This window comes from Sarcophilus harrisii, chromosome 5 (genome assembly GCF_902635505.1).
Source record: "Sarcophilus harrisii chromosome 5, mSarHar1.11, whole genome shotgun sequence".
Lineage (NCBI taxonomy): Eukaryota > Metazoa > Chordata > Mammalia > Dasyuromorphia > Dasyuridae > Sarcophilus > Sarcophilus harrisii.
Genome location: NC_045430.1, coordinates 24,531,083 through 24,555,950, shown reverse-complemented (window position 1 = coordinate 24,555,950; position 24,868 = coordinate 24,531,083). Strand labels below are relative to the sequence as shown.

Sequence of the window (24,868 nt, the reverse complement as noted above, 5' to 3'; positions counted from 1 at the left end):
CCCTCAACTCGAATTCTTCAGAGAACCTGGTTTTCCATGAATAGCATCTATCCAACATCACGAGAAAATTACTGGCACTAAAAAGATAAGCTTTTGTTTAAGATAGAAGCTTAGGATCTACAATTTCTAAAAAAACAATCCAGCCTTTTTCTCCAAACTAATTATAAACCTTCCATCAAAATCCTTCTCAATTGCCTAGTTGTGCTTATCACTCTTTGGACTTCTGACAGGCTCTGCAGATGGACCAAAACCTGAGCCCAGAATTAAATAGGAAAAAGAAATCAAGCCAGGTCACATTTGGGAAATTGCCCAGAGTTTCATTGATCCCGAGCTGCTCACTGCTAAAACGGCTCATCATTTTAAACCATGTGTTTAGCACATAGTGAGTGCTTAATAGATGCTTTTTTCATTCATACGTCCATTCACTGGTATTTTGACTAAAAGGCTGCAAATTATGGAATACCAGGACCAAAAGTATAGGAGACCCCAAAAGAAATGCAAAGACCCATGTTGACCATCACTGGACCAAGTAATGGTGGTAGTAGTAATAGTAAACATTTCAGTAGTTCCCTTTAAAGTTCACAAAGTCTTTTACACAAATTGCCTCATTTGGTCCTCTAAACAATCATGTGGGTAAAGTGCTATTATTATTCCCATTTTACAGATGAGAACACTGAAGATTAGCCAAGGTAAGTGATTTTTGCAATTAGTCAAATAGTAAGACAGACAATGTGGGATGGTGGAAAGATTTCTGCATCTGGAATCAGAGAATTATCACTACTATGCATCTTGGTTTCTTCATCTGTAAAATGGGGGGGTAGACTGGAACAAAGATTCTCAAACTGTGTCACATAACTGAACATGGTAGTTGTGAAATTATGGTTTATTATCATGTGTTTGATTTTTCATATTTTATATAAAATGTCTATATAAATATTTATGTTTATATATTATATATAAACATATAAAATATTTATATACCTATAACTTGGGGTCACATAAAAATTTCTCAGGCAAAAAAGGGTCACAAGTGAAAAAATTAAAGCCCTAGAGTAGAACTTGTGTTCTTGACTGTGTTTGTGTCATGGAACTCTTTGGCAGTTTGATGAAGCTTAGAGACCTTTCTCTAAATTATTTTGTTAAATGCACATATATTTTATTATGTGCAGAAAGGAAACTATTTCTATTCAAATGCTCTAAGTCTGTGATGCTGCTGAATGCAAGATTGGAACCCAGATATTCCCGACTCCATACTGTCTCTCTCTAGCAAGGGAAAGATGAAGTCAGTGACATTAGCTTAGACACAAAGGGGTAGAATAAAAGAGAGCTTGCCTTCATGCAGGAAGAACAAGGGACAAAATGCACAGCCTGGAGATGTTGCAGCTGTTCTTGAAGTCTAACAGACCTAGGACAAAGCTCCCAGAGCCCTGGGTGAGTCTTTGATGGAGAAGCCGTGGGGTGGCTCAGCTGCGAAGTACATGAGATGAGAAAGCATAATATGAGAGCCTAGGATCCTTATCAGAGGAGGGAGTGATTATAATAAGATCACAGATCCATGGATGCATCTAAAAAGTCACAAAAATAATAGACCTGGAGGGGTGGAGACAGAGAAAAAAAGAGGGAGAGGGAAGGAAGAGGAGGAGTAAAAAGAAAGAGAGAGAGAGCAGTGTACTTAGAACATTCTTAAAGCATTTACAAAGGAGTCAGGAAATGTGTCCCTAGTGGAGTGGATCTGTCCTTGGTAGAGACTTCCCAAGGTAGGAACTTCCTCTGCCAGAGCATATTACCATCTACTACTCCCCAGCAGGGTGGGTCCGTTCCCTTGGGCATTGAGAGGCAACTTAACCCAGAGGGTAAGAGACCGTAGTTTTATGTCAGAGGTAGCATTCGACCCAGATCTAGCTGCGGCCGGCTCTCTGCTCACTGGACAGACTGCTCAGACACCCTCTCAAGGTCTCTCGAAAGGACTTTAGGATCAGTTGCACAATGTGGGAGACACTGGCACAGGACCACCCGGCATGGTATGCCCTCATCAGAGAAGGGGCTGTATTTCATTTTGGAGCTCTTTGAGAATGAAGGTCAACCAAGTCCCTAGGAAGCACTGCCTCCCAATAGGTGTTTCTGTTGGGGAGAAATGCTGTAAACTTTGTTGGAGACATTTGTAGTACAGATTAGCTGGCTGAAGTACATAGGTGTCTGTCTGGTTATCTCCTTGGACTTCCACTTCTTCCTCGCTATAATAAGAGGGATAGAACCTACCAGTTCGAAGGTCCATTCCAAGTCTGGATCTGTGATCCTTTGAGCCATTAGATAGGGGGAATGGAGACATCTAAAAGGGGTAACACATTTAGCCTCTAATGGCTTAATACAGATAAATATATTGGATCCCCCCATGGTTTAGATGCCTAAATTTGAAGAAGTATATACCAAGGGGAAAATAAGAGATCATGGAGATGGGGATAGAGTTGTCCTGAACATGGGCTACTGCCTGAGGACAGAAGCAAACAGGAGACTCTGCTTCATGGCAGTGAGGGAGTACTTGGAAAGAATTTAGTTGGTGATGAAAAGGAAGTGGAGAGAGGGGTATGCTAGAGATAGACTATCCCCTTGAAAATCTTAGAATCCTAGATTTAGAATTCTTCCAGGCCAGCCCCTCTCATTTTGTATTTGAGAAGAAAATGAGAAATCGAGGAATTTGCTTAAAGCCACATGGAGTATTACAAGAGCGTTAAACAAGAGGGATGTTAAGTCCAAACCTGAACAGAGCTCTCCCACTGCCTATTCTAAGCAGGAACTCATCATTTTAAGCCAAGTATCATTCACATATTAAAGGCACATTTTTGCTGTAGCCATCAGTATATGTTCATATTTAACTTTGTAAACACACAGAGCCAGTACCTAGGATCGATCAAATCATCTGGCAGATGCATTTGGCAATCTTGCCTCTTTGGATTGTGTTTATTTTTATTGATCTCAAGGCTTTAGAAAAATCCCTCAGGAAAAGAGAAGGAGGTTGGGGTTCATTGAGATTGAATTGAATGTTTCATTTTTCTGCCCCCCAGTGACTGCAAATTATCTCGAAACACTTGTTTTATTACTTTTCTTCATTCTTCATTGGCTTCCAAAAGGATGCTGGTTGTTTTTATTGATTTGCACTGTCAGAGGAGACCCATGTGAGTTTGAGAAAGTTTGAGATTGTTATGAATATTAAGCAAATGATGCAGTCTGAAGCTCAAATTTTTGCAGGAGCTGGGGTTTCTGTTCAGTAGGATATTATTTATCAAGCTCTTCTTCAGGCAGTAAGGCCAATTAGTTAAAAGGAAAAACCTCTGCCCGGGATATCAGGGGACTGATTTATTGCTTTTGAAATCTGCCTTACCCCAAGTTATTCATCCATTGTATTCTTCCCTTGTCCATAAAGGAATTTTAAGATGAGTTGCCCTTACATGATGCTCTGGATAAAGTCACTAGAGAGAAGGATGACCTTAAATACATTATATCTACCCCACATCCAGAGGAGCTATTCTCCAATGTGAAGGTGACTGGCCAACAAACTCTGAAACTACTTTAACTCTTTGAGATTACTGATTGTTTCATTCTTGGTTTTTTGTCCCCAGAGCCTAAAAAAACCCTGAAGCTAAGTCTGAGATATTCAGACTTGGGACAGAAATGAATTTGATTTGTCCAAAGCAAAAGTCATCTGAATGTGCCATTTCATGAGTAGGTAAAATAGAGGCTGCTAGGTGACATCATATTGCATAGAGCTCTCATCCTGTAGTCAAATCCAGCCCTATTTGACTCAGTTTCCTAATCTGTCAAATGAGCTGGAGAAGAAAATGGCATTCACTTTAGTATCTCTGCCAAGAAAACCCCAAAGGGGGTCCCTAGGAGTCAGACATGACTTATAATAGCCAAGTAAGTAAATGGAGTTTGATTCACAAAGCACAGGGAACACTCCTGTTTAACAAAAGGCTAAACTGTTAAACAAAACAGTTTGCAGGTGCTTTTTCTCCTGTTTTTACGTGTGTGTGTGTGTGTATGTATGTTTGTGTGTGTGTACACACATGTGTATATGTGTTGGGGGGGGTGTTTTTGGTCTGGGGGAACTCCTGATAAAATTCCTCCCAGTTTGATGACTTACCTGTAACTTAGTCTAAAAAATTATTTTAAGCTTTTTATTTACAAAACATATGTATGGACAATTTTTCCAACATTGACCCTTGCAAAACCTTCTGTTCCAAATTTTCCCCTTCTTCCCCCTCCTCCCTCCCCTAGATGTAAGGTAGTCCCATCCATGTTAAATATGTTGGAATACACGTGGAACTTAGTCTTGAAGACTGGCATTGTCCATTATGAGGATAATAAAAACAGTACTTAAGAGGTAGATCTTCTCTCCTCCTAAGCTATTAACATCACTCCATTCTGCCCTTCTGCCTTCTTTATGTGCTTCCAAATTCTTATCTTTAGCTTATTTCATGTACTTCTTAATCAAAGAGATCTTGCTGTAGTATTAGCAGGAAATTGTCTCATCGGTCCAGCCATCAGGACCCATCAAGACCCTTTTTTCTGTCTCAGGATGGGGTTTTATTCAGTCCACTCTTCCTCATTCAGTTTGCTTGAAGGGAACTTGGTATCAGCTGTTGAATCAGAATATTGACAAGGAGGGCTGAGAAGACAGGCTCCCCACTTTTTTCTTTATATGTCAAGTCCCCCAAGATTATGTTGTCTCTTCCACTCAGGATTCCTACTATTTCTGCTTCAGTTACTTCTCACGGGTCCTAATTGTGTCCAGAATCTAGTCCCCCTGATGTTTGCTTTATCTTTAGAAAGATGAAAATGTCACGAAGGCAAGTCCAGAATGTATTGTTCTCTCTGCTTTTTACAGTGTGGGGCTGGGAGAAGAAAAGCAGTTCCTTAACTTCCCCCATGACTTCTCTAGCCCCAGCTCTGGCAGATTTTTAAAACTTATCTCCTATTTCCTGCTCCCATGGGGCTACCAGATAAGAGGACCATAACAATGCTCTGAGCTGCTCCAGTGTTCATCACCTGCATTCTGTTCATCAGGTAGGAAGCTGAGGGAGGACTCGGAGATCCAACAGACCTGGTTTCCGATCCCATCTCTGCCACTTGCTAATTCTGAGCCTTGAACCTTGAGCCTCTCCCCCCTTCCCCCCAAGGATAAACTTCATCTTTTGTTGTTATTGAGTTGTCATGTCCAGTTCTTTGGAGTGGCCTCATTTGGGGTTTCTTTGACAGAGACACTGAGGTAGTTTGCCATTTCCTTCTCCAGCTCATTTTACAGATGAGGAAACTGAGGTAAATAGAGTGAAGTGACTTACCCAGGGTAAGTCTGGGAAGTGTCTGAGGGCAGATTTGAACTCAGGTCCTCCTGACTCTCATATGCAGTATTATCCTTCATATCACACTGCTTCTGATGACTAGATTGCATCGAGTACATTTTTATCTAGCCTAAGTTAACTTGAGTGAATTGTTATTACTAACAGCTTTTTTTTCTTTCCTGAGAATTATGCCAATTCATCTTTTGAAGTGCCTTCATTATTTTTCTAAAGAGAGTTGACATAATTCAGTGGAGATTAAGTACTTTATAAAATTTTAACCATGGGAACTGTGCTATGCAAGACTAGCTTTCTGAAGGAAACGTCAAATGAAATCTGAAAGCAGGGAGAATGTACTTCTTAATGAAATGGTTTTGTTTCCAATGCAAGAGGGAAGAAGCAAGGAAAAGAGAAACTGAAAAACTCCTCTGTCCTCACCACTGAGGGGTGGCTTGGGCTAGGAGTCCACAAAATTATAGAATTGGAGACTATTTCAGTAAACCATACAAGGTAATGGAACCAATGCAGGCAGGAAGGGAACTCTTGAGAATATCTGCCAAGTGATCATTCAGCCTGTACTCTCATTACAATTTATTTCCCTGCACAGACTCAACGACTGCCCCTGCTGGTGTTTGCCCAAGACATTCCCTTTCCTGACTCCCTTCATGATCCCCCCAGACATAGGGTTCCCTTCTGCTTCCTGGCTTCTCTCATTTTCTTCCCATCTCAGCTAAAGTCCCAAGAAGGCGTTTCCCCTTCCTCCAACCTCCAGCCTTCCCACCCCTCATGCTGAGGTCTTCTCCCTGAGATTTTCCTGCATACATCTTGTGAGTAATCGTCGTTTGTATGGCCTCTGTTTCCTCAGCTGAAACAGGGCACTGGAAGGGTTCTTCCAGAAATTAGGGAGTCTATATTCTGAAGATCCATAGGTGACTGCCCCCCCCATTAGACTGCAAACTCCCAGAGGACAGGGGTAGTGTTTGCCCGCTATAATAGATTAGAATGTAACAGGTTCATTAGATGATAACTAGAACATAATTAATTCTTCTTAATTTGACCTTATGAGAGTATTCTTTCTTCCCAAATCAGCTCATTACATTTTGAAGTAGCTTTAATTTGGGGAAATATTTTTAGACCAGAAAGCCTAACTTTGCCTCCTAGTGACTTCCCCCCCACCTGCTCTTACTTATTCCCTGTGGGATCCCTACAATAAAAGCAGTTGTTCTTCCAGTTGATAGCCCTTCAACTATTTGAGGTCAGCCTGAGTTTTCTCTTCTCCAGACTATAGATATAGATATAAAGATATAGGTATATCATCAGTTCTTTCATGTGATATTCATATGATCTCAAAGTCATTCCTAAGCCTGAGTTGCCCCTCTATTGACACTCTCTAAATTACCAATGTCCTTTCTAAAATATGACCTCCAACACTAAAAAGGCTCTATCCCAGGTAGGTTCTAACCAGTAAAGAATATAAGATTCCTGCCTCCTAATTCCTGGAAACTCTGCTTCTCCAATGCATCTAACAATGCGTTGAGGTTTTTTGATATTTTGTTCCCCTGTTGACTTGTCCACACCTTAGCATCTCTCCCTCTCCCAAAGAAAAAAACCCAAATATATTTTCAAACAAACTGATATCTAGCCAAGTCTTATCTGCTTTGTAGTCATGACATTGATATTTTGGTCCCAATATAAAACTTTACATTTATCTCTATTAGATTTTGTCATATTAGACTTGATCTAATTGTTTTAGTCTCTGAAGATATTTTCATTTTCTGATTCTGTGATCTGGTTTATTATTTTTCTTTCTAAATTTATATCATCTACAGATATGTTAAATATTCCACTATGCCTTTATCCAAGTAATTCATAAATAAAGTTTTTGTGATATTTAAACCCTTTCAGTGCACAGAGACATTAGCATGTTTATTATTAAACATTATTATTATTATTAGTGGGGCTATTAAAACTAGAGGTACCCTGGTATAGAGGGCCACATTTCAAATCTGGAAAATCTCTATTCAGCCCTTGCTTTCAACAAGTCTTAGTTGTATCACCTTGGACAAATGAGTTAATTCTAATTGACCTCTGCTAGCTCTCCATAACTCTAAATTAGATGGATTATACATCAATAGAGGGCATTTCTATGCTGGGAGGTCCGTATAGTTCCAAACTAATAACAAATGAATGAAAAAGAACTTATTATGTGCCAGACACTTTGATAAGTGCTGGGCTCTGTCATTCCCTGCCCTCAAGGTGTGTATGTTATAATAAAAAGAGACAACACGCTTAGGAATTAGGCTGGGAAGGAGAATTTTGGTCTGGAGAATCACAGGAATAATTATTTAATCTATAGGATAGTCAATTAGGCACATACTTGTTCTAAAATCAACAGTGCCATTACTTAGCCCAAAGCAAGAGTTGAAAAGTAAGGAAATAGAGTGATATACAATGGCAAGAGAGATACCCAAATGGCCTGACTTAATGATTAGATAAGACACAAGCAGTCTTCCGAGGTGGGACCCAATTAGTTAGACACTAGGCAAGTTGTACTCCTCACCAGGTCGGCCCTCAGAAAGGAATGTCAGAGCTAAATCCATCCATTTCTCCCAGGAAGGGGAAACCTGGATTCTGAAGGTCCAGTGCATAGGATGCTGGTTCAGAATGGCAATCAGCATGGTTGAAAGCAAGATGGCCTGCTCGGATGGATGGATGATGGATAGATAGGTGGGACATGAAGCAGTAATGAGGGGGAAAGAAAAGAGGAGGAAAAGGAGGCTGGACTTTCTATTCATGACCCATTCAATCCTTATAATGATCCTATTATGTAGAAAATAAACATTCTTTTATTCTCATTTTTAGATGAGGTAACTCAGGTTCAGAGAATGTAAGGGATTTGCCCAAGATCATGAGGAAGACATGGGATTAGAACCCAGTTTTTTTTTTCCATTCTAGGATCTTTTTCTTCATTGAACCTTGCACTTTCTTAGTTTCTGGATAAGTTAGGCTTTGAATGAAAGTATAAAATAAAAAAATATAAAATATGAAAGTCAGCACTTACTCTTAGTCCTTATTTGCTCAAGACATCAAGATTCAGGATTACTCTGATGTTGTTAAATGAGTCCAACACTTTGGGAATTGCTGAGCAGGTAAACATGTTTCTAGACAGATGGGTTTATTAAAATCTACTCTAATGGATTTCAAGACTGCTTCTTTCATCACAATCTGTCTTCAAAGTGAAATAGCCACTGTTCTGGTCCCATCTGCTGCTAAAACTTAACCTAAGTTACAGGCAAAAGACTGGAGATTTTGTCTGTATGAAGAAGCACTTTTATACACACTCCCTTTATTAAAATAAATCTCAGCCCATCTAATGTTGAGTAAATAACTCCTAGAGAACTGCCTGAAAGAGAGAGAGGGTAAGTCACTTGCTCAGGAGTTATACAGTTGGTTATTAATCAAACACTACTCATTATACTCCTTTTATATGCTAGACACCATGCTAGGTGCTAAGTACTAGTAGTATTTAAACATCTATCTTCCTGATTCCAAGGCTAGTGTACTCTATATTATCATCATATCATTTATAAAGCATGTTAAGGTTCACAAAGCACTATACATGTTATTCTATTTGATCCTTGCAGCAGCCCTTGCATTGCTATTATTAGCCCCACTTTACAGTTGAGAAAACTGAGTTAGGGATTCACTGAGTCCTTAATTCACCAGGGAGCACATAGGCATTGTAGTAATTGTCACGTAGTCATTATCTGAAGTAGGATCTGCTCTCAGGTTGTCCTAATTCCTAGTCCAGTATTTGGACAGACACTTTGATGTCTCCTTCATTTGGTATGATCTGCAGACTATACCCAGACTCCCAATAGAATCTGAGATGTTTTTTCCCCTTCATTTGATCATCCCTTTTAAATGAATTATCAAAAGCAGAGAATTAGAGAACAACCAATTCCTAGACTTAAATAGATGCATTCTGTCTTTCTTCCCCCCCCCCCCCAACAAAGTTAAGGTTCTACTCTGGAATATAAGGAGAACCGATCAGAAACTGTTGAGTTTGGAGTTAACAGGGGTCCTAGATTTGGAGCTGGCCTAGAGCCCAAAAGAGCATCAGACCTTACACAGGTCTCGAGTTAGCACGGAATGCAGAGTTGGTCTGACTCCGGCTCCCTCGTTTCACAGATATTGCCCGAGTTAGTGAAATGATTTTCTTCTGTTTTGTTTAAATTCAGGTCTTCTTCTAGGGCTCTTTCCACTGGACCACGAGGCTTTTCCATTTATGACTGTCGTACTTTCTTCATCCCAGCCCCATGAAGTAGTAGTACAAGTACCATTAACCCTATTTTCAGATGAAAAAAACAAGGCTCTGAGCAATTAAATTATGGGACCCATGGTCCTAAGGCTAGTATTACCCAGGATCCAAAGCCAAGCTTGTAGATAGCAGGTTGTGTACTTATCCCCCTGTTCACCAGCCTTCTTACCTTCCCACCTTTATGCTGTCCTGGGTATTATCTTTTTTCATTAGAAGATGAGTTTGTGAACTGAAAAAAAAGAGGAATATAAACTTCTTGAGAGCAGGGACTGTGTTACAATTTATATTTGTATTCCCAGCACTTAGCCCAGTGCCTGGTGTGGAGAAAACACTTAATAAATGATTTATCTGTCTGTTTTCACACCTGCCAAGATGCTTCTTGTTAGATGCAATTTAAATAACTTGTCATCTTCCGCAAAGGAATATAGCATGACAAATTACCTTTGCTAGACTACTGGATATTTGCATGTTACCTGTTACATCACTTGTCAGTCTGCTTGTACCTTCTCCTCTTCCTTCTCCTGCTAACAAATGTATTTAAGAGAAACCCCGAGTGGGAAGTTTATGCACGATGGGAACTAAAACCCAGAAAACTCTCCATGTAGGGTTTGTCATACATTTGGAGGGAAAGATTAAAATTAATTGGGTGCTTTGTTCTTCCTTGGGTTTTCATTATTTCCAGGGCCATTATTTAAATGACAGTTGGTTGTGTCACCTTTGTTTCTCCCTGTTAAAAATGAAATCTCTAGTTAAAAGTCTCATTAAATAAGTTACCTAAAATATTCTTGTCAAAGCAATTAACCTTCATTTTGATGCTTGCAAGGCTTGGTTACATGTACAGTTGGGGACCAGTTCTGTCCTGTGCCTTTTAAATACCCATCCTTGTGTTCAAACTAAATTTAGCCATTAGAAAAGAGAATTTTAATGTCTGCCATTAATTTGACCTATCTGTCCCCCCCAACAACTTTCTTTGTTGGCATCATAATCATAAATATTTTTGGAGATTTTGATGGGCCTTTTAACTCTGTGGTTTCAAAGAAAATTAGTAACTCCTGCTCTTTCATTTCTCTCTCCTTGTATAAGGCTCTTTCTTAGGCAAGAATGGTTCATAGTGAAATATTGCAATCTGATTGTTGCAGACTTTAATCACTCCCTGCTCTCTGAGGCTGGATTAGATAAATCTCTTAGATTCCTTTTGACTTGGAATCTTAAAGTTCTAAGTCTTCAACTTCAATCCTTTAGGGTCATTCACAACAGACAGTCAGCTTTTCAAGAGCTTCAATGGCAGCAGGATGGGTCCCTACTGCCTGTGTCCTGGTGTTTTTCCCAGGTTAAACATGCCCAGTTCCTTCAGCTGCTCCCCAAATTATATAATCTTGAAGGCTTTTCTCATCTTTGTTGTCTGCCTTTGGACACCCTCCACTTCAACGAGGTTTTTGCTGAAATATTATCCAGAACTGAAAATAACACCATAGGTGTGTCCAGGGCTGGGGACAATAAGGCCATCACCTCCCTAGCCCTTTTAATTTATTCTAATCTAAGATTGCATGAGATTTAGGGGCTATTATATTGCACTATTGTTGTTCAGTCATTTCAGTTGTGATTCTCCATGACCCTATTTGGGTCTTTCTTGCCATTTCCTTCTCTAGTTCATTTTACAGATGAGGAAACTGAGGTAGGCAAGGTTAAATGACTTCCTCAGGATCACTCAGCCATACTTGAACCCAGATATCCCTGACTCCCAGCCTGGAACTCTATCCTTGCTGCCTTTATAAATGCTACCTTTCGTTATTACAGCTTAGCTTGCAGTCTGCTAACAACCATAGATCATCTGTTTTTAGGTGAGTTGCTATGAAGCCCATATATTATACCTGTGGGCTTTATTTTATTGAATCTGAGTCTTCATGTTCATCCATCATTCTCATATTATAATCTTAATCGATTTAGCTCAAAGTTCTAGCCTTGCAATGGCTTTTGGGACCATGGCTGTCATCCAACTTTTTTTACTTTCTCTCCCGATTCTGTGTCATCTGCAAATTTGATAAGCACAGCATCTATTCCTTCACCCAAATCTCTTATAAACATGTTAAATGGTAAAGGGATAACCACAGGTCTCTGGGGGCCTCCCCTGGAGATCCTCCAAAATGACATCAAACCGTTAAACTCATGTGAGACAGCAGGGTGGCGGTGTTCAGGGTGCTGGACCTGAAAAAAGTCAAGACTACTTGAGTTCAAATCTTACCTCAGGTATATTAGCTACATAATCCTAGGCAAGTCATCTCTATTTGTCTAAGTTTTTCATTTGCAAAATGGAGATAAAGATAGTACCTAACTCCTAGGTTGCTTTGAATGAGATAATATTTGTAAAGCATTTTACAATGCTCCACATAAATATTTGCCAGCATTATCTTTGAATCTGTCCATTTAACCAGTTCTAAAGCCATTCATCTGCATTAATGTCTACTTCTACCAATCCATCTTATCCATGAGAATAGCATGAGAGATTTTGCCAAATGTTTTGCTTAAATTAAATGACCTATTAGTTTAGAAACAATTTTTGAGAAGGAATTTAGGTTAGATATTAACTATGGTTGATGAGGGCATGTTGGTTCTTTGTGAACATTGCTTTCTTTTCTAGATATTAATTAATCATCCCGATTTTTGGTGGACCTTATGGGCAAGCTCACTGGCCAATAATCTATACAGCCTCTGTTCATTTCCTTTAAGACTGGGAGAGAGATTGGGAGATGATATATTTACCCTTTTCCAGTCCTGTTCTCCACACCATCCTAAACATCAGCTGTCACATCTGCCAGCCATCTCACTAGCCTGAAGAAAGAGTTCTTAATCTCTTATGTGTCATTCCTGGCCCTGTTAGGTAGTCTGACAAAGCCTCTGGACTCATCTCTGGAAAATGTTTTAAATACATAAAATAAAATATATAGTATTACAAAGGAAGCCAATTACAGCCTTTTGTAGTGGCTAGAAACTGGAAACCAAGTGGATGCCCATCAATTGGAGAGTGGCTGAATAAACTGTGGTAAATGAATGTTATGGAATATTATTGTTCTGTAAGAAACAATCAGGAGGATGATTTCAGAGAGGCCTGGAGAGACTTACATGAACTGATGCTGAATGAAATGAGCAGGACCAGGAGATCATTGTACACGGCAACAGCAAAATTATACAATGATCAATTCTGATGAACTCTCTTCAACAGTGAGATGATTCAAGCCAGTTCCAATTGTTCAGTGATGAAGAGAGCCACATACACCCAGAGATACACCATGGGAACTGAGTGTAGTTCACGTATTTTCACTCTAATAAAAACAAAGGAAGCCAATTATATTGGAATATAGATAGTAAAATATATATATATATATATATATATATATTAAGTTTGTGGATGCCAAGTTAGGAATTCCACCCCCAGTGTGTAAGTTCACCTAGCCTTCTGAGCTGAATATAGGAAGAGCATCTAACTGCTTCTTGCTTATCTTGGTTGTCATCTCCCTTCTAGCTATTTTTGTTCTTTACTTCCCAGTCTAGAAATCATTCTCCTTGGTAGAAAAAATAGAAATGACAAGGAATGGAACCCTATCTGCCTTCTCTCTGTCATCTATTATCATCCCAGTTAGTATTCCAAGGCCATCTTTGGTATTCCTCTTCTTTGCTCCTGTAGCTTAATTAAAAACAGAAAACAAACTATTGTTGTCCCCAGAATTTCTGTTCAGAATCAACTTTTCTGACACTGTTCTCAGAGTACCTGCCATAATTTTATATTTCTTCTCTTTTGTCTAGCCTCATTTCCATCTTCCGTACTTATGTTTTAAAATCTAATTGATTGGGGGCAGCTAGACAGCCCAGTGGATAGATCACTGGGTCTGGAGCCAGGAAGACCTGAGTTCAAATCCAGTTAAGTTAGACACTTAACACCTCCTAACTGTGTGAACCTGGGCAAATCACTTAACCCAAATTGCCTTGTGCCCCATCCCCACCAAAAAATAAAACAACTAAATTGATTGTGAGTTTTCCTTGCATCCTTATTATCTCTTTAGGTGACTTTCCCCTTTATTTCTCATTGGAATTATTTCTCTTTGTGTCTTTTGAATTTCATTCATTTAAAAATTATATTTAATGATATTTTTGGTTTATGTCATCTTGATTTCCTCTCAGATCCTTCTTTTTTCCCCTCTTTGAGTGCCTTCCCTTATATTAAAGATTTTTAAAAAGGAAAAAGAGACAAAAATTCAGCAAAATCAATCAGTATGTTGAAGAAAATGTAAATCTGATATTATATGCACTGACACCTGTGAACACCTCATCTCTACAGAAGCGTGGGCGAAAGATATTCTCACATCTCTTCGTTATACCAAGTTTGTTCTTTGTAATTTTGCAACACTGAATTTCATTATTAACTGGAGTTTTTCCATCTCCTAACCCTTAGGTTAATCCATGACAGCCTAACTTTTAAAATCTGTTCTCTTAAAATCTGGTGTGTGTTGATGAGACCCAGCTCTTCTCCTTCTCCATCACACTTTCCAAGGCAGAACAGTTCCCAAGTAACCATTATTTCTGCTCCCACAATCCATTCCTCCATTTTGCTGAGAACCAGATCTTTAATATTAGTACCTTGCTTTCTTCCTACTGCCTTTTGAAACTTGAAATGATCACCAGTGTAAGTCAAGAAGTCATTAACTGTTCTGCTTTTCAGCAGGTCTCTAAAGAAATATGGCTCACTGAAGTCCCCTTGCCCTTAACTTTACCATGGCTCCTGGCCATGATCGTGACCCTTTGCTTCCCAAACTCTTATCTCATTGTTTTGTTCAAGGTAGCTATGCACGGGTGTCAAACTCATACAGAACCAGATCCCTGTGGCTTCATATCGACCTTGAAAGCCACAAAATACCATTAGATTTATTGTATTCTTATTTATTTTATTAAACATTTCCCAAATACATCGTAATCTGGTTCAGGACAATGTTAGAGACTTTTACAGGCTCTGTGTGGCCAATGGGCAGTGAGTTTGACTCCTCTAGCCTAGGACATGCCCTGATGACTAGAGCACTTATTTTTTTAATTTCCATCCATCTTTGCCCATACTTCCTTTCTCTGATTCCTGGGTTTTTACATTTGAGTATATCAGCTTAGTACAGGAGGTCCAAAAAGTCTTAGTGCAGTTTAAAATGATTAAAACTTAAATTTAAGTGATTAAGCTCAAATATTTAATCTGTACTCACACACACATACATATATATATGTGCATATATATATATATATATACACACATACATAAATGTATTTATGTATATATATATATGGAGGGACACAATAGATAATGCCAGGCTGGAGTCAGGAAGACTATTCAGGATCCAAATCCAGCCTCAGAGACTTCCTAGCTGTGTGATCCTGGGCAAGTCACAACCTTATGTGCCTCAGTTTCTGTATCTGTCAAACAAGCTAGAGAAGAAAATGGCAAATCACTCCAGTATCTCTGCCAAGAAAACCCCAAATGGGGTTCCACAGAGAGGGACATGACTGAAATACCTGAATGATAAGAGTACATAAACTTTAATTTATGCCTTTTTACCAACACCTTTGATGAATCCTATTCAGTTTAAATAAGGTACATCCTTCAAGAGACATCTTCTAGATATGAATCATATTTGACAGAGTGCAAGGATAGAAGGCCTACTAACTGTGTGAGCCTGGCCAAGTCATTTTACTGCTGCCTACCTCCGTTCCTTCACCTGTAAAACAAGCGTAACAATAGCACCTATATTACAAACTTGTGAAAATGTCATATTTTAAAGTGCTATATAAATGCTGACTATTTCTTTGGTGTTTTTCCTTTTCTATAACATCTTCTTTGTAAGTTTGTGATTGGATTTCTGGGGTCATAGTTTTTATTGATAGTTCCTTATTGGATTTTCTCACATTTGAGTTCCTGGATGCTTTCAGTGCTATAATTGTAATTCTTTTGGAACTACTCTCTATGGCAGCAATTCTAAACATTTTCTATGTCATGGAGCCCTTAGGCAGTCTGGCAAAGCTTATGAAACGTTTCTCAGAATGACATTTTTAAATACATAAAATAAAACTTGTTGTTTAGTCATTTTTAGTCACGTCTGGCTCTTCATGATCTCTTTCAGAGGTTTTCTTGGCAGAGATACTACAGTGGTTTGCCATTTTCTTCTCCAGCATATACTTTACAGATGAGGAAACTGAGACAAACAGAGTTAAGTGACTTGCCCAGGATCACACAGCTAGGAAGTGTCAGAGGGCAGACTTAAACTCAGATCTCCCTCACTTCAGATCCCAGCGCTCTATCCAATGTAATAATTAGCTGCCTGTTAAGTATGCATATATACACAATACATACATACACACAAATATACATACACAGAGGGAGAGGGGGAACAGGGAGAAGGAGAGAGGGAGAAAGAAGGGGGAGAAAGAGTGAGGAAGAGACAGACAGGAGAGAAGAAGAGAGAGGAGGGGGGAGAAAGAGGGAGAATGAGGGGAGAGACAGAGACACAGAAGGAGAAGAAAGAGAGGGAGGGAAAGAGAATAATGGGGAGGGAGGGAGAAGGAGAGAAGTTTAAAAGGAAACCAGTTATATGGAACTATAGTTGTCAAATATAACAGAAAAGCGAAGTTCACAAATCCCAAGTTAAGAATCCTGTAGGGTCTATGGCTTCATGGGTATTTGCAGTTATTTTTCTCTTCCTCCCTTCCTTTGCAGTTTAAAGCCTTCTTTATTATGTTTGAAGGACTCTGGGCAAATACTGTTGTTAAAAAGTCAGCCCTTATTATTACCACTTTCCATCCCTCGTCAGCAGCCTTTCTCAGATAACAAAGCTTCTTAACTGCCTTTATTTCTCAAATTTGCCTTCTTCTGCCTCGATAAGAAAATCTCCCTATATTCTTAAATCAGGGAACTTACTTGTTTGTTGATTTTTACCATTTTGTAACTATTTCAATATAATAGATAACCTTTGCAGTCTTATATATTATATTGCATGCATTGAAAATCATTTTTCTGAGAAAGTATTCCCCAGACTCTTCTAGACATTCATGATACAAAGAGTTAAATGACCTAAGGTTAGTGATTTTATTTGGTTGGTTGGTTGATTGCCCAATACTTTATATCTTTTTTTTTAAGCTTTCTATATTCCTTCAGACAGTATCATTTGGCCTTTGATGGTCAATGCCCTGCATCTTAAAGTCTTCTCCATCTTCAAGTTTTCACCAAAGTTACACATTTAAGTCTTAATCCCTAATTTTACAGTGGAGGAGGAGGAGAACACAGTTTGCTAACCTCACGATAGCCAATTATATCTTCCTTCCCCAATGAAAGGGTAAGGAAATCAAGCTTCCAGTTTTGCCCTGAAGTAAGATTGGGTTCAGGAGACTGGATGGTCCAGCAGATGAAGCCCTGGTGTCCGGGTTCTACCTGGTCATGGAAGGCTCAAGTAGGTAGGTAACTTACTCCTTCCTCTTAGTAGCACCAGGTCAGATGTTGTCCCATGGGTGCAGCAGTAAGACCACTGCTCTTTTGAGTCTTTAAAGACTTTTAGTTAGACTTCTAACATAAGCTTCACAACCATAAACCAAGTCACTGTATTTCATTGAGACTCAGTTTTTTCATCTGGAAAGTAGGGTAATTACAGAAGTATTCTAGGGAAGTTATTTGTAAATCATATGTAGATCCTCTCATAGATTTCTGATCTCATCAATTCGGGAGTTCCTTTTAGCGACATGAATCACTCCCTATCCATGCTTTCCCAACTTGTGCATCATCATTCTCTCCATAGTTTGCTACAGAGCGTCCACCCAGTGCATTGCAAACTTTCCCTCACTTTCTCCAGAAGTTATCAGGAGGCTTGTGGAGCTCTGGATCTGTCCATTCACTCCTAGGACATCCCATCTTCCTATCACATAAGATGACATCTCTTTTTTGTAGTCTCTCTTTATAGTTCTTCATTGATATGAACCATCTTGATCCCACTCACTAACTGCTGCCCATTGCTCTCTGTATGATATTAACTCATCATATCAACACTATCCAGTGATATTCTTTCATTTCTTACTGCCCTATAGCAACAGTGAAAAAAATAATAGAATTGGAAAGATGAGGCTTCTTTTTCAAGGGAAATATGACATTATTAAAGGAGCTTTACAGTTTCCCCAGAGAAAACTAGCCTATTCTCCCTCTCTAATTCAACTCTAGAAATAACTCAGTTTCCATTTCTGATGACTAAACCAGACGTACACATTATAGGATAAGATCCATTGGGTGTCTGTGCAAATCCATGTTGAATTTTGGAATATAAACAGTCTTCATCCATTTGTTCTTTCCTACATGCATGGGCAGGGCAGATTCCTTTGAGTTTGCTCTATGACACTATGAGCCTAAGAAGCAGAGTTGGAATTCAGGTCCCAGGATTATAGATCTAGGCTTGGAAGGGACATTAGAAGGCATATAATTCACCTCTTATTTTACAGATGAAGCCCCTGAAGCCCAAGGCAGTAAAGTGATCTGCCCATGGTTATAGAACCTACAAGCTCTATCAGAGGGAAGATTCAAACCAGTATCCTCTGACTTAAATTCAGAGTTCTGCCCATTGTACTATATTGTGTCCCACACTATAAACCTTCTGTGCAAGGAAGAAAAAAATCATTGTTTCCAAAGGCCATTCTTGCTGTTTAGTGAAGCCTAATGCATGATGGTGAACCTGAAAAAGAGCAACTCTTTGTAGCCCTATTAAGAGAGAAGGAAGGAGAAGCAGTTTAAGTGAGCTTTTAAAATGGGCCTTTAGCTCTAAATTGTCTTTCCAGCTTAGTTTCACTTATCAGGCTTCAGGTATCATCCCACCCAGTGAATCAGAAAGGCATCCCTCTCATTTGTTGTCTCCTTTTTATGGCCACTTTATTTGGAATTAAAATGTAATGATGTGTCTCATATAAGATGAAAGAGCTAAGGGCATAAAATCAAAGTCATCTCATCTGAGATAATGTCAGCATTTCCCCTTCTTCCCCTGCAGTCCCAAGAAATGGTCTCAGAAGGAGCTTTTCCAAGAGAGCTATCACATTTTTGAGTCTCTGCCCCTCTGTCCTGGCACTCAGCAGGCGCTTCATTCATACTCATTTGCATTGCTCTGCAAGAAATATCGTAGACTTCACCAAGTTTGCTAAAGGGAGCAAATGTTAAGCATTAACCAAAAATGTTAAGCACCTTCTGTACTGGAGATCCACTGCTGACTAAGTGGGAAGGCCCCATGGTACTCAAGGTATACCAGAAGGCCAGATAGCAAGACCCAATTATTTTGGTGGCAAATAATTTATTTTAGTTAGAATAGAGAGAGGAAATTGATCTGTAACACAAACATTTCTCTTTTTGAATTAGTTCAACTGGTTAAAACCATTTCTATCAATGAATAATTTAACGCTACTCAGGACAATGACTTTTTCAGGTCTTTGGTAAACAAATCTATCAAGGAGGTATTGGCTGTTCTGTTAGCAAAGCAGCCCCTTTTTCACTTGAGTTTTTCCCACAATGGCAGGATGGGGAGATCTGGAGCAGAGCCATGATCTCAGGCATGGAGTTAATAGAATTCAACTGATAAGGGTCATTAGATATGAGCAAATCCAACTCCATTTTACCAATAAGTAAACTGAGACCCAGTGAAACTCAGATCACCCAATATTCCATAGGTAACAAGTTGCAGAGGGAGGATTTGAACCCAGGGCCTCTTTTGCTACAGTTAGTGTTCTTTTTCTATGAACCTAGTGGTCCCTGGTAATTTCCCAGTGCTTTCACCCAATGAGTATTTTAAATTAAATATTATTTATGTTTTTAATTAACAAGCATTTGCTTGTTTCTTTTTTCTTCCTCCTCCTTGTCCCATGGGAAAAAAAGAAAAGGAAAACAAAAGCATCACAATGTGCAGTCAGGCAAAATAATTTCCCATAATTGGCCATGTCCAGAGACATGTGCCTCATTCTGAATCCCGAGTCCATCCAGAAATAGATGGTGTTGCTTCTCCCTGGTCTTCCAGAGCTTGGTTGGTCATTGTGTTAACCAGAGACCTTAAGCTCTTCAGAGGTGTTGGCTCTTGCAGAATCGTTGCTATAACATAAATGTTCCTCCCATGTCTGCTCCCTTCCCTTAGCACCATGAGTTAATATGAGTTTTCCCAGTAACATGAGTGCCACTGAGGATGCACTGGGACAGAGAAGGGAGCATAGATTCCCTGCTGCTTCCAGCAATCCTGGAGCTCTCACTCCTTGTAAGTGTTTCCCCAGATCCCAGCACTGATTCCTGGAACATTGTAAGGGCTTAATGACTTTGCTTTATGACTTGTGGGTTATTTCAGAAGTCACTTTATGACACTAGTCATGGCTCAGAGAAATGCTGTCGCCAGCAGTCCTGAAGGTCCCCAGCTCTCACAGAACACGTATTTCCTGAGCTCGAGGAGAAACTTGGAAAGACACAGGAAACTGTCTGAATTCGTTCCCTACTCCACCTCCCAAAGCCAGTCTAGGGTACATTTCCCAACTTTGTCCCCTAACAAAAAAAATTTCCATTTTTTTTTAACAAAAAGTTCCTGGATCTAAGATGCTGAGAGAGATGTTTTCTTAGTTTCCTTGGCAAGTTTATTGTTTTTAATTAGTTTTTTTTTTTTTGGCTGATTTAACTTCGTATTCCTGCTAAGAAATGAAGCATGATTTCATTTTTTTAATATTATCTAATATTTGAAATCAATGTCCAAGATTGTGAATCTGATGAATGAGGTGGGAGGGAAATACCAGATTCAAGGTTACAGGCCCTGAGTCCAAATCCATACACTACTATTTTCTACCTCTTTAATTTTAAGGAAGTATGAAAATTTTTCCACCCACAATCCCTTTCTACTCAAGAAATTTTTATGACCTTAGGAATATAGGTATATAAAATAGGAGTACAAATCAAATATTTACTGATAAGAAATCATAATTTTGTAACATTCCCCCCCACATTCAGTTACATGACCCCATATGAAGTCACAACACATAGTTTAAGGAGTTTTCCTTTAATTAATCTAGATTTCATTGTCCTTGTTTGCAAAATAAGAGGGTAATACTAGGTGATCTGTAAAAGTTCTAAACCTATGTTCCTGTGTTCCCAACCATGTGACCTTGTGTACATGACTGTTCTGGTGATCTCTGAAATCCCTTCAAGCCCGGGAGACCATACTAAGGACCTCAAGCTAGAATGTGGCATTTTTGCTCTGGCAATTTCTTCAGTGTTGGATCAGCTTGCATTTGCATTATGTTAATCCTTGTTTGTTTTCAGATCAGTCTTCCAATCAGCAAGCATTTATTAAGCACCTGATGTGTACTAGACCGGCTCAGTGGATAGAGTGTTGGGCCTAAAGTCAGGAACGCTCCTCTTCCTGAGTTCAAATCCAGCCTCAAACACTTATTAGCTGTGTGACCCTGGGCAAATCACTTTACCCTGCTTGCTTCAGTTTCCCCATCTGTAAAATGAGCTGGAGAAGGAAATGGCAAACTATTCTTGTATCTCTGCCAAGAAAACCACAAATAGGGTCACAAAAATGGGACAAGACTGAAAACAATTGCACAATGATAAATGTGCTTGAGACTGTGATCAACACCAACATACAAATACAAAAATGATTTCATTAGTCCCTGCCCTCAAGGAGCTGACCTTTTTTGGCAATCAACTAATCAGTAAACATTTAAGTGCTTACCTTGTGCCAGGTATTGTGGCAGGTTCTGTCCTCCAATAAATTTTCTTTTTATTAGGGATAACATGTGCATAGATCATCTGTCAATCAGTATGCATGTATAAGCCTCTACTATATGCTATAAACTGTGCTAGGTGATAGGGCTGCTAAGATAAATGAAATGATTCCTGCCCTCCAAGAGTTTACCTTGTACTGGATTGAGACTACATAGTCACATATAAGTTCACATAAAAGGCATTCAAGCCAATTAAGGGTTCTCCTCTTGTGTTACAGCTCAACAACTGGGGTGGTTCTTGTCCCCTTGCTTATAATTAATGCCTCACCCTTCTGTTTTTATATATGTACGTGTAGCTTCATCATTCACAACAAAGACACTTTCTTCAACAACGCCACCAGAAGTAGAATCGTGCATCACATTTTACAAAGAATTAAATATGAAGAAGGGAAAAACAAAATTGGTAAGTACTCTGCTGGAATCACTTAGCCCTGGTGGAATTGGTGGGTGATCTCAGGAAATGCCGCTGATGGACAAAGTCTACTGCTCACAGGAGGGAGAATTCGTTTCTGGATAATTTTAGGATTTGTAATATCTCTCAAGTTAGTCTCTTTTATATGACAATGTCTCATTTATCTTCCAGCTTAGAAGAATGATCTGTTCAGTAGTAATAGTATCAATTGAAGTAGTACTGATGATTGTAGTACTAGAAGGAATAGTATTATTAGCTGTAGTAGTAGTACTAGTTGTAGTAATACTACTAGTAGTTGTTGGTAGTAGTAGTACTAGTAGTTGCTACTGTGGCTGTTGTAGTGATAGTAGAAGTATAGTAGTAGTAGTATCAGCTGAAGTAGTACTAATTGTAGTACTAGATGGAGTCGTATTATTAGTTATAGTAGTAGTACTAGTAGTAGCAGTACTACTAGTTGTAGTTGGTAATTGTGGTCGTTGTAATGGTAGTAGAAGTAGTAGTACTATCAGTTGAAGGTACTAAGAGTAGTACTAGAAGGAGTAGTATTATTAGTTGTTGTAGTAGTACTAGTAGTAGTAGTTGGTAATAGTAGCATTAGTAGTTGTAGCTGTGGTTGTTGTAGTGATAGCAGAAGTTGATTTATATCAGCACTTTGATATTTCCTAAGTACTTTAAATACATCATCTCATCTGCTGATGATGACAATTTCATGAAGATGACATTATTATTATTTCCATTTTGGAAATATTTCCAAATGAAGAAACAGTGGTATAATAGGTTCTATGATTTGCCTAGAGTCACATAATTAATAAGCCATACAATTATAACTAAAAGGAGCTTACACAATTCCTCTTCCTCCTCATTTTACAGATGGGAAATCTGAGGCTCAAAAAGATTAACTTGAAGGGCAGCTAGATGGCATTGTAGATAGCGCACTAGCTCTGGAGTCAGGAGGACTTGGGTTCAAATCCAGCCTCAGACACTTAATACTTTCTAGCTATATGACCCTGGGCAAGTCATTGGGTGGTGAGGAAGAAAGAGGAAATCCAATGTTCTTTCAGCTACATAACTCCGACTCCTAATCACTTTTTATCTATAAAGTGTTGGAATCCTCGATCGTTCCCCCATAATTCACTAGAAAAATTCCCAAGAAACATTCGTGAACTCTTCACCAAAAGACTTAAAATGCATCAAGATAATGGTTTGATGAAATGTAATTTTCAAATATGCAGATCTACTCTCTTTAATAGTAGACTAACAATTCCAACTCTCTAAGGTTTCTTCCATCTCCATATGCCATAAGCCTCTAGTCTTTAATGCTGTGATCCTTGTCTGTTTACAAATTACCCCTTCCCCAAGTGTTTTTCATAGCTCAGACAAGGTTAGCTATGGGATGAGAGCACTAAACACATTAAAAGAGCTTTGGAAGGCTTCCATTAGGAAGTAAACCACTGATATCTGTCTGAAGGAGGGAAGTGTTCATGGATACCCTACTTAAAAGAAGAATAGAATCTTTGTCACTGACTTCATTCATACAGGGAACTCCCAGATGAGGAAGCACTCCACTGGTACAGATCATCACTTTCTTTGCAATGTATGGTCTTAGATGCTCAAGGCACAAAGAGGTTAATTAAGGAACATACCCAATAGGTGTTATGGGGTGGTGAGGAGGAGGGGGAAGAAGGGGGTTGTCCTACTTAGGAACTGAGAAGAAACTTACTGCAAAAAGGTCAGCACTTCAAAAATCTCATAATGACTGAAGAGTTAGAGGCTAAATTTGTAAGTTACAGGCACTACTCCTGGTGCTGACAGATAGGAACTAAAATACAACAATGGAAGGATTTCCTGTCCCAAAGAACCTGAGCCTGGTAGTTAATGTGATGGAAGGAGAAATAGCTCTAAAATCAGGAGACCAGCATTTAAATATAATCTTCTCTGCGGGACCTTGGACGAGAATCTTCTCTGCTATTGCTTGTTTGCTCCTCTCCAAGATGAGAGAGTTGGACTAAGTGACCTCCCAGCTTCCTTCCTGCTCCCCAGCTGTGATCCTCCAAGTCCTGCCGCTTCTACTTGCCCTTTTTGTGACTTAATCCTACACATTTCTTACACTCACCAAGTTTCCCTCCTACACTTCCTCACCTGTAAAATCGGGGGGTTTTTTCCACCTTTATATATATAGTTCCCAAAGATTCACGTTTTATTTTAAGATGGATTTCTGTTTTCCAGGTCTGAATCGATTGCTTACTAATGGCTCCTATGAAGCTGCATTTCCACTTCACGAGGTATCGTCCCCTTCCATTCCCAGCTTGTTCTTATAGCCTGATTGCTAAAAATTCCCTCTAATCCAATCCTATTCTGGCTCCTAGAAGGGACTGTAGCTTCTCCAAAGCTCTTCCAGTAGAGCACACATCTGGCAGGAGCCACCTGGTTCAGAGGGATGTGACTGGGGAGGGAGAACCATCATGGGCTGTGTGGATCAGCCTTGCTAAACGTAAAAAGGCTTCTCTCCAGAACCTTGAACACCAAGCATCCCATTACCACCACCCCTCCACTAGTTTATGAAGCCATCTTTTAAAACATGGCGGCAATTGTAACTCATGTCACCTAGAAGTACTTGGCTCAAATAGAGTTCTGGACCCAGAGTCAGAAAGACGAGTATAAATCTGGCTTCAGATACCTGCTAGCTGTATGAACCTGGGCAAGTCATTTAACCTCCCTGTGCCTTGGTAAACTGGAGGTTAAAATAACTCCCAGAGTTGTTGCAGGGATCAAAGGAGATGTTTGTAAAGTGTGCTATATAAATGCTAAACATCCTCATCACAATGTAATCATGGATTTTCAGAATTGGGGGAAGTAAGGACTAAACCAGGGATGCCATTGATATGGGGAACTCCCAGATAAGGAAATTACTTCCACCAATGCAGGTTGGCACCCTCTGGTGCAAAATATTGCCCAGAACACTTAGAGCTTAATCCACTTGCCCAGGGTCAC

General features: G+C 39.3%; 1 protein-coding gene across 3 annotated transcripts in view; it reads left to right on the top strand.

Moving 5' to 3' along the window:
• Nucleotides 1–24,868, top strand: part of ANO4 (anoctamin 4) — a 313,523-nt gene that overhangs the window by 225,591 nt on the left and 63,064 nt on the right. For all 3 annotated transcript variants that reach the window (XM_031940726.1, XM_031940727.1, XM_031940728.1), the window contains 2 exons: nt 21,762–21,868; nt 24,104–24,159. In XM_031940726.1, coding sequence (XP_031796586.1) covers nt 21,762–21,868; nt 24,104–24,159 — 163 coding nt within the window. The remainder of the gene's footprint in view (nt 1–21,761; nt 21,869–24,103; nt 24,160–24,868) is intronic.